At 52.3% G+C, this 10,230-nt stretch overlaps 5 protein-coding genes across 5 annotated transcripts; 1 reads left to right on the plus strand and 4 right to left on the minus strand.

Moving 5' to 3' along the window:
- Positions 1-541: 541 nt before the first annotated feature.
- Positions 542-1,507, minus strand: VFPPC_18628 (hypothetical protein; the record flags this gene model as incomplete). Its single annotated transcript, XM_022430212.1, has 3 exons — positions 542-643; positions 702-734; positions 821-1,507. 3 exons carry the CDS (start codon positions 1,505-1,507, stop codon positions 542-544), a joined length of 822 nt encoding a protein of 273 aa, XP_022284785.1.
- Positions 1,508-2,868: 1,361 nt separating this feature from the next.
- Positions 2,869-3,384, minus strand: VFPPC_18629 (hypothetical protein; the record flags this gene model as incomplete). The annotated part of the gene is made up of 1 exon (XM_022430213.1): positions 2,869-3,384. The coding sequence occupies one exon, from the start codon at positions 3,382-3,384 to the stop codon at positions 2,869-2,871; it is 516 nt and encodes a 171-aa protein (XP_022284786.1).
- A 692-nt stretch (positions 3,385-4,076) lies between these two features.
- On the minus strand, positions 4,077-5,117 carry VFPPC_12642 (ribonuclease H domain-containing protein; the record flags this gene model as incomplete). The annotated part of the gene is made up of 1 exon (XM_022428842.1): positions 4,077-5,117. One exon carries the CDS (start codon positions 5,115-5,117, stop codon positions 4,077-4,079), a length of 1,041 nt encoding a protein of 346 aa, XP_022283862.1.
- A 2,369-nt stretch (positions 5,118-7,486) lies between these two features.
- On the plus strand, positions 7,487-8,029 carry VFPPC_18630 (reverse transcriptase, RNaseH; the record flags this gene model as incomplete). Its single annotated transcript, XM_022430214.1, has 2 exons — positions 7,487-7,714; positions 7,772-8,029. 2 exons carry the CDS (start codon positions 7,487-7,489, stop codon positions 8,027-8,029), a joined length of 486 nt encoding a protein of 161 aa, XP_022284787.1.
- Positions 8,030-8,312: 283 nt separating this feature from the next.
- On the minus strand, positions 8,313-10,230 carry VFPPC_18631 (PIF1-like helicase domain-containing protein; the record flags this gene model as incomplete). The annotated part of the gene is made up of 2 exons (XM_022430215.1): positions 8,313-8,788; positions 8,943-10,230. The coding sequence occupies 2 exons, from the start codon at positions 10,228-10,230 to the stop codon at positions 8,313-8,315; spliced, it is 1,764 nt and encodes a 587-aa protein (XP_022284788.1).

Raw genomic sequence — 10,230 nt, forward strand, 5'->3', positions numbered from 1 at the left:
CCAATCCCCGACACAGCTGTCAATTTCATTCTCAAAAGACTTTCCCATGTGTCCCGGGGTCAAGGTCTACAGCAAAAAAGCCATTTGGCCCCGCAATTTCCCCGAACCCCGCGCAATATGCCAAAAACCCCTTGTCATATTTCTTGCTTTTACGGAGTACGCGGCACGAGTACACCTTCGGCGCTGCGTACGGATGTCCACTCACACGGCATCCTCCGGTCGTAGGACATCGATGTCGAGCTTGGCCTTGTCGGTAGACGTCCGTCGCTCCAGGCGCCACTGCTCAACGTGCATTGGATGCTGTGGCGCTCCCGCAAATCGTGACAACATCCACATCATCGAGGTGATGAAACTCCTTGCGAGCCATCCGCAGCGCTTTTTCATAGCAGGACTGGATGATCCGGTCGAAGGTCTCAGCCGATATTCTATGCCGCCCCAGGACAAACGGCTCGCATACTTCACCCATTTCATGGACGTGGTCTCGAGCGGCTTGAAACAAGACCGCAGCGGCATCAGCGTCCCCTGTCGCTTCGTAACAGACCTATTGCAATGCAAGCCATCCGTCGGCCATGCCACCGCTGCAGCCTTGTGGGTCGCTGACGAGAAGCACGCGGGCGTCGTCGACTTCGGCTCCGGCAACATCCTGCAACTGTGTCAGAAGTGATATTTGTGGGCTGCGCTTGGAAGTCGGGTTGACTCACCACGGTACCAGCGCCCACATCGATGAGAAATACCTAGTGACGAAATCAGCGTCCAACTCAGTCTTGAGATACGGGACAACGAGGGGATGGGAGGAGGGTTAAGGCGTGTCAGTACGCACCCGTCGACGTCGTTTCGAACAGCCGTACTTTTGTGCCAAATAGGCCAGAACACTCCCTGGCTCGGTGTCGAAGTAAATCTTGTCTTCCGGGAAGCCGGCGCGCACTGCGATCCTCTCCATCTCGTCTTGAATCTCTTGACCACGCTTGTTTACGGACCATACCACGGGCACCGTAATGTTCACCCTTGCCCTTGCCATGTTGCGTCGACCGCCTGGGCTTGCATCGAGGCACATGGTGATGCACTCTAATGTGTTTTTGAACAGCGCACAAACAATCGCCGTCTTATCGACGCCGTATTTCTCACACAGCGCCATGAACCGCTGGCCTTGGCCTCCTTCTTGGCACATGTTGGCATCCAATGACTGCTTCACACCTGACGCAATGTTGCTGAAGTCCGAGGCCTTTTGGTGGCCCAGAAGTTCAAACTCGGCAGGCCCTTTGAACCACACGGCCGTTGGGAATCTGTAGGACGTGACGAGACCGCCGCTCACATCGTGGGTCTCGCCCATTGGAATCTGCTCCGACGGCTGACCGCCGTCCGTGAAGGCAGCCCTGACAGAGCTGGTCCCGAAGTCGATGCCCACCCAGACATCACGGACAGAGGACCGCGTGCGTGCCGAACGTCTCGGCCTCCTGTCATTTGTTGACTGAGACTCTATATTGCCCTCGCTGTGCGTGGGCTCCATCTTCAAATCACGGGACTACAAGACAGTAAGATGAGGGAGAGCGAGCCAATGCATCTTATATAGACAGTGTAATCTACGTCGCTTGATATCACGCAATGAGATTCACGTAAGTGAGCCTCAGATGACAGCAGAGGCGGGGGGCGGTGCGTTCAGGCTCATCTTGCCGTTGCGAGGCATGTTTGTCTGCAAAAAAGCGTTGATGTCATTGTTCTGGCGACCCGCGCAATGACGAGAGATTGTGGAGTAGAAGTTTGACATAACCCGATCTGCGACCGGAATCACTGACAAGTTCTTGTGTTATGAACTGCGCGCAAAATAGAAAGGCTATCTTGATCTTTATTGACTGCACATCGCCCTCGTGACGGGAGTCACCTCGTTTCTTACTTTCATCCCTCCATTTCTAGCCGACTACAGGTTGCTCGTCTTACCCAACATTCGTTTGGGGCAACCGGAACCAACAACATAAGTGGGCGGAGGTGATAAGGGCCGGGCCAAAATGTAGCGACTGAGAAATTGACGATATGTACACCTGCCGAGCCCAAACTTTGCAGCGTCCTGATCCGTAGACCTAGCATGTTGGGAATTTTTTCTTCTCCTACAAACTGCATAGGGTAGACAGTGTCAAGGCGACAGTTTGGCATCCAAGACATCGATGGGGACGCCAACGCGGGGTCTGGCCGTGGTTGCTCACATCGTACTGGAGCGCCCGCGAACAGGGTCTCGAGTGGTTAGTCAAGACGGCGAGTGTGTGCACGAGCCATCAATAACAGATTTTGAGTGTCAAATTGAGTCTTTTAAACCGGAATAAAACAATTGCATGAGAAGTTGCAAATAAAACTAAAAATAGTTGATGCGCCGGTTTATTACGCTGTTGGCTATCTGCTGGTATAATTTTTCGTGGTGGGCCGTGACATTTTCATACAGTCGCTCGCTGGCCTGGTGACCTGATATGACACAGTCGGCTTCAGTTAAAGGAGCGTCAAGCAGCTCCGGATGGCATAACTGGCAACGGGGGAGTCATCATGTTGATCCTCAGATTGTCGACGCAAGGCACCTGGATGCAAGGCGCCTGGTCGCGAAGCGTTTATGCAGGCACCGCGAATGCACGTGTTGAGCGCTGATCATGGACGCTGTTTGACGTCAGCGGTTTCGTGAACGGACTGCATGGGCGGGCGTTAAGGTTATGTCATGGCTGGCCCAAAATAGACTGCTCGATATTACTGTAATCGAACACACAATGCAGTCATGACGGGTAAATCACCGCGTTTCTTCCTTTCAGCCTTCCGCTGTAAATACCACCGGTCTGCGCTTTGATCGAATTCGTGAGCACCTCTGAGACCTTTGGACAACATGCTTGCTCATTATATTTCCCCGGAGTCCAGAATTGGCCCAGATCTCAGAATCAAAAGTTGCAAAACCTCGTCCCTAACTTGCCCAGACGACATTCCTCTAAAACGGCCAAGGTATTCAATCTTTGCGTGTGCTATCGGCCGAGATGAGGGAGATTCGTAGCCCATCCGGCGACAGAAGCGACCTGCGGCGGAAAAGATTCCGAACACGGCAGGTCTCTTTCCTTTACCGTCCTTCGGTGCCCAACCTAATCGAACACACTTGTTTTTAATTTCGTGGGGGACCGTCAGGCCGCCTGGAACCACCAATCTCGATTTGGGTTCGAGTCGCCGGCCACGGCTGTGTGTGCTGTTCAAAATGGGTGGTGTTTCGCTAGTTTGAGGACAGGATTTATGCCAGGCTCGACCGACAGAGCCATGGTGGATCATCGAGGCAGTTGAGCTAGTAGAAGTAGTAGTTGCCGGACCGGTAGATCCACCCGCTGGTGGGTTTGTGCAAATATAGAGAACATCATCGCTTCTGTGCATGTTGTGTTACTGTCCGTGTCGTTTGGTTGAATGGGGGGACATTGGGCAACTCGGCAAGTGTCGCGGCGGAGTACGGAAACAACTATTACCCGTGCACCTTCATCATTTGGGCTCGGCCGTCAACTCTTAGATAACAAAATATGAAAGGTTGGCCAACCACTTGAGAAAAGTAAGGTGATAGGGTAGTTGCCTAGTTATACCAATGAAGATAAAGAACTCTCTCGCCACCGTATTTCTGACAGGTCACGAAGCCACCTCTCACGCAGGAGCAGCAATGATTCTGAGAATGAATCATTACTCTGTCGCGTTCTAAAAGCAGGGTGTTTCATCTTACGGGAGTGTCTGGCTTTTTGTTTTCAGTTGATCTGTGGTCAGCCAAGGTACATTAGCCGTTGCTTCCAAGCTTACTGCTACCTGTACCCTCACAATCGGAAAGCCCACCTCATTCATTACGGTATTGTGCGTGCGCTCCCAGACAGGCCGGAGCACACGCTAATTCAGCGGAGTGATTTGGGTCTCAGATCAAGAATGCAGCCCTGGGCCATCATCCCAAACTATGTGAGGACACCCAAAACATCACGGTAATCATCCGGATCTTCCACCTTCCTTGCAGCTTGCTTCGCCGCGCTGTCCGCCATCCCGTTCAGCGTTCGGGGAATTCTCCAGAATTGAATCTTCAAGCCCTCATCATCCTACCGCTCAACCTCCCCAAGCAGTACCTCCCACATATCCTTGTTCTTGACATCAGCGCCCGTGCTCGTTTTCCATCCATTCCGCACCCAGCCGCGAATCCACGACGTGGCCCCTTCTGCCACATATTCGGAGTCCGTAGCGAAAACTAACGTCGAGAACCCCCCGCCTCGCCAGTGCCGGAATCGGAGAGCAGCAAGCACAGCTCGTAGCTCAGCCCGGTTGCTGGTCTGGGCGAATGCGTCTCCGAAGGGTCCTTTCTTCTCAAGGCGGGCAGACACAATCCCAGACGGCTGGTTAGTATCGGGCTTGAAGACGAATGCCCATCCAGCCTTTGGGTTGGGCTGTCCATTGTTGAGACAGGCACCATCGGCATAGATCAGTAATTGTTCCGAATCGTCGCGGCGGATGAATCGAGCAACGGGCGGGATAGCTTGATGGCCAATTCCGGCTGGGAACAATACTCCGGGGGCGGAAGTCGCTGACGGCGGATTGAACTTGGTGGGAAAGACACGTCCTGTGCCTCGTCTGATGGTGCGGCCGCAAGGTTCCGATGATGCGGCTGTATCGATGATGTGGAAGCCAGTTTTGGTTCCATTGTTTCCATGGTATGCTGGACCGTCTGCAAGCCTTCTGGGGGAACCCCATCGCGCATCAATGTCGGCCTGCATTTCATCGCTCAATTGCTCATAAAGTTCGTTCGTCTCGCGCTCCAGCCGTTCCTCTGGGTCTTCCAACAGCTCCTCCATGAAACTAAAGTCGACGCAACAGTATGGGCAAAATGTCAAGCCGTGGGGGCGACAGACCAGGCGGCCATCGGGTAGCTCAACGGGTCCAATGCTGTCATCACTATCAGAGTCATCAACAACGTATCCACTGCCGTCATCACTCTCAGAGTCATCAACAACGTGTCCAATGCCGTCATCAGCATCAGAGTCGTCAATGACGTGGAGATGTGAAAGCATAGTGGAGTTGTACTGAGCTGTTGTCCGAGGCGAGTTGACGGGAGAGGCACTGGAATATTCGAAGGAGCCAGGGGACATGAATTTACGCACCCATGTGCTGGAAGCGTCCACCCGAATCGCTGATGGTAGACACCGACATGCATCTGTTTGCAACCGAGATTACACAGCTGCAGTGGGCATGTGACGGAGTTCTTATCCTCCTATCCTCATCATTGAATTAGGACTATCCAGAGCGTTTCGGTCAACTACCATTGCGATGCCAAATGTGACGAGCAACCTGATCAAGGTTCATATGACGCGCTGAAGAAAAAGGAGGGGCGAATGAAGGCGCGTCTTGAACGGCACGCTGATTCGCGGCGACCCGCTGGCGCCATGACCAGATTTGACTTTTGGCGGCCGTACAGCTGGTCAATTTCACCCACCTATTAATAGTTGCCTGGTCGAACTCGCCATTTTGTAAAATAGGTTAACGTGATCCACAAGCGAGTGCCACACACAAGTGAGTGCCACACTTGGTCGCACCTTCGTTATATAAATATATAATAAAACAACCATAACAAAAGAAATCAATTAATCTTCACTGCTATCCTCTTTATTAGATGTCTCTAAATCAATCTGACAAGTTCGCGCATTATGACCAGTGTTGCCGCACACACCACATCGTCGAGCCTTAATCTCAACCCTCAGCTTCCGACCTCTTGTTTTGCGATCTTCTTGTTGTATCTGCTCTTCTACATCATTCTGGTCTTGAAGAGCTTGTCCCTCAGCAATAGTTATACTGCCGCCTTGACGTAAACGTGTTTTTTTGGCTCTACGCCGCTTACTTAGTAGTGCATTTGCTGCTCGAAGTTGTTCAACCTCAGCCTTTAGGAGAGCCATCTTATGCATTATTCCGCATGTGCCCTTCGCAAATTGATCCATAGCATCTAAAATTGACGTCGGCGAGCTTCCTTGATGTCTGCTTATTCGTCTTTTAATATAATCAGTCTGTGAAGTCGCCTCTGTTGGATTCTTTGGGGTCTTTGGAACCCACGCGTTTGGTAGCTCTAGGGCCTCTTCTACTGGCGTTGGAGTCCGAAGCCTCACATCTAGGCGTAATAAGACGCTTTTTGGATCAAATGGAATAAGTCCTGCGCCTCTAAAAGCTCCCTGAATATTTTCTCTTGTCATTGCGGCTTTAAATGCGATTAAAAACGCAGGGAAGAAGTCGGCCTTTGTGATGTGGGTTATATGCGCCCTCATAAGTCCTTCAATTTCTTTGCCATATGCCTTCTTAAGAGGCCCAAAACAGCCAACATCTAGTGGCTGAAGAATTTGAGATGAATGGGACGGCATACAAAGCGTGATAATCTTGTGGTCTTTGCAGAATAACTCAAATTCAGTTGAGTGGTGACTTTCGTGCCCATCTAGGATAAGAAGACGATATGCGCCACGAGTTTGAGGCTGAGTATGTTTTTCGAAGTGCTGGATCCAATCTACGGCTTTCTCATTTGTGGTCCAGCCGTTATGAGTTGTTGAGATAACCCAATCCTTTGGTAACGCGCTGTCTTCGTACCAGTTAGCGAGGTGATATTGCCCCGCAACAATGATAAATGGCGGGATAGCCTCCCCTCGAGAATTAATAGATTGAATTACTGAAACCCATTCTCTATCACCTGGCTGAGCTAGATTTGGCCTGCCACGTCTGTCTGAGCTTGTAACTACCATTGTGGTTGAGATTACGCCCATCATAAAGCCAGTCTCGTCAAAGTTGTGGAAATCATCCTCATGTATGCCGTATTTCGCGACTGTATTACGCACAAGCTCAAACCAAGGCTCAATTATCGTTGGATCTTCGCATAAGGCCCTCTGGTAGTCATATTTACGCGTAAAACGTGTGGTAAGCTCTTTGTGGCGCTTGACGAAGTTTGAAGCCCAGTTGATTCCGACAGGAGGCGTGTTGCGATCTATAAGCAGGCGATTCGCCATATCCTCCACACCACTTAGCCGAGGAGGAAATGACCGCGTATCTAGGTCAAGAATATATTGAATAATCTCTGATTCCTCTAGATTTGTTAGTTTTCGAGAATAAGGCACAGTATCGCATCGAGAAGGTTGACCGCGTTTCCGACGCGCTAGAGTACTATAGTCAACTGAGTAGACCTTCGCAACCCTTCGTATGCTTAATGTAGGGTCATTCTGAATAGCCTGAAGGGCAAGAATAATCTGATTATTATCACTTTTAATAGGCATTTCTAGAAATAAAAAAAATTGGAGATAAAGTTGGAAGGTTACAGAGGCCATGTGGGGTGTGGCACTCACTTGTGTGTGGCACTCGCTTGTGGATCACGTTAAGTCTACTTCTTACTGCCTCCAGCCTACTTTCATTTCCTCGTACTCGTCGCTGCACATTCTCGAGTCTGCCACTGAGGCCACAAGTTCGACAACATGGTGGAATCACGAAAGGCATGTTGTCACATTATCACGTATCCAGTGGACGGTTACAACTAAACAGCAAGCAGCGTGCATCGTCACCAGTCGACGACCGCCGGGACAACCCGACGAAAAGGTCCCGCACAACTGTCAAACCCAAGAAAGCCGTCAAGAATCTTGGCACATGTTCCATGGACAAGAAGCAGATTGGGGACAGCGTCAAAGCAGCACTGGCTTTGAGTAAGTACGCGCTCAATCGAACAGTCATAACTGCAAGTCACCAACTTCCTTTCCATCAGACCCAAGCTAAGACCGGATAGCTCCAAATGGACACGGCCTTCTTCCGCGCATTCTTCATCGATAACAAGGCCCTCGCCAACCCTCTGCAGATCACGCCCGCAGAGTTCGACGACGCCACCCCCGTCGTCGTCGTGGACGTCGGTCACCACCAAGCCGGCGAGCTGCTTGGTGTCAGCAAGGTCAAGGGAGGAAATAGGTTCGCCAGGACGTACTTGGCGGCCATGTGTGTTGTGTTCTACCCAGACAAGGGGATCGCCAAGCTCTGGCTGTCTGTGTAGCCTCTGGACGTTCACGAGTACGTGCGGTCGCCCCGTGGCGGCTGCAAAGCGTGATATGCTCCGACCTGAGCATTTTGGCAATCATCTGAGCGCGCACAGTGCGATTATATTAATAATAGTATCATATTCAACGAATCAAACAGCATCGACAGTCCTGGAGCCTTGGTCCTCTTTTGCAGCCGACAGCGAGCAACATTGATCAAAAGACCTGAAGCGCAATTGGGCAGTTTGCTGTCTCGCCTTGGAGGGTCAGCTGCGACCTGAGAACGTGCGTCGGGACCGTTCAAGGCTGTAACTGCGGGAGCCTGGCTCCGAACTTTTCCCTGAGAAACCGTTGGACATCGGCGTTGCCTCCGCGCCCAACAGATAGACCGTCCGGGTTACCCTTGACCTTGAGGCCATGCAGACTCGTCGCCCTGGACAGGGCCACATACACCTGACCCTCTTCAAAAGCCCTCGTCACGTCGACAATGACCCGGTCCAGCGTCGTTCCCTGACTTTTGTGGATGCTCATGGCCCAGGCGGCTACAAGGGGAATCTGTGTGCGGTGTAAGAGTGAGTAGGGTTCCCGGTTACCGACCGAGTTGACTGTGCAATCTGCGTAAATGGTGCGTCTCTGGCCGTTGTGAAAGAGCACCCGGGGCCAAACTCTCTGCTTTTGTCCGCTCGTGAAACGCTGGACTTGTCTTTCTTTCAGAGCTGCATAGTCCCCATGGATGGTGGGAGGATCCGGGGAATGTCCCGTCGGCCCTGTGTGCCCTGTGTGCCCTGTGTATGAGTACGAGGCTTTGCCTGACTTGGCTCTGGGGAGTTTGGCAGGATCATGGTTTTCGAACCCGCAGATGATGCCTTGGCTGGCCATTGCACAGTCCCCCTCGAAGGTCGAGATTGACCTGTAGCACCACAAGCATACCTACCCTTAGTTGTACCTGTCGTTCTAGGCGGTGGTCTTTGAGAGCAACCAGAGACCCGTCCGTGAAGCGATCATTGCAGTGCTCCAGATGTGGGTGCTCGGCGTGGTGCCAAACAAATCCGTCCAAGGCCTGGTATGTGACTATGGGGGTCCGCAGCCTGTTAAAGCTCTCTATGTTGACCTTGGCCACCTCAGCCCTCGTGGAAAAGAGTCGCGTGGCGTTGGTGACATTGCACGGATGGTCTACCAACGTCACTGTCTCATCCTGCGAGAATGGAATCCCAAGTCGGCATTTTTGCAACATCTTGATAAAGTGTTCATCATTCTGTCGATGAATTTGTTTCAGCTCCACGTATGCAAATTTACATTCTTCCCACGCCTTACTCATGAACGCCCACTTCTCATGCTCGCGGAACGGCCCATGATTCGCCCGACAGTTAAACTCAGTTTCGTAATCGTCTGCCTTCATGTCTTGCCCGCAGACGACGCAATACTGAAAGGGCTTCACCGGAGGCAGTTGGCAGAAGTCGCCAGTCACGACAACCTGTGCTCCGCCAAATGGAGCCGGTTCGTCCTGCTTCCATCGCCTAGCCTCCTTCATACAAATGTTCATACGCTCCAGGTGATGGTTCTCGACCATGCTTATCTCGTCGATGATAAGCACGTCGGTGCTCTTGAGACGCCGCCGGACATGCTCGCGGAACGCTGAACTTATAAGCTTCTCTATCGGAAGCTTGTGGTGATCTGGCGTCCAGCCCATGTAGGACCACGTCGACACGCCGTTGACCTGGAGGGCTGCTCGGCCAGTTGGCGCCAAGACATGGACGACTAGGCCGATGGCTTGGAGCCTCAAAAGCGCAGCCTTCAGGACGGTGGACTTGCCGCACCCTGCCGAGCCTGTGTAGAAGACATTGCGACCGCTGGCTATCAGATCGACCAGGTCTTGTTGCTCCTGACACAGAGCGGGCTCAGGGTTGTTGAGAGATTCTCCTGTCAGAGCTCCGGGGTCCCGTTGTTTCGTGTGTGGCTTGGTGCTATTGCCTGCTACTCGCTGCGATTCGGCATGTTCCTCTGACGACGGATTTGCTCGCTGCGTGTCGATCGGGACAACTGTGTGGGCTTGGGTCGGCGATTCTCTGCTCGATAGCGCTGCACCAACTGGGCCACCAGCGTCAAGGTCGAGAATGTCCCAGCTGCAGTCAGTGACCCACTCGGAGGCAACACCGGAAGAGGAACAGCAGCACTCGTCGTCCTGCCTCGCTTCGTCTTGGTGGCGGGCCGACGCCAT

The sequence above is a fragment of the Pochonia chlamydosporia genome (genome assembly GCF_001653235.2).
Source record: "Pochonia chlamydosporia 170 chromosome Unknown PCv3seq00033, whole genome shotgun sequence".
Classification (NCBI taxonomy): Eukaryota; Fungi; Ascomycota; class Sordariomycetes; order Hypocreales; family Clavicipitaceae; genus Pochonia; species Pochonia chlamydosporia.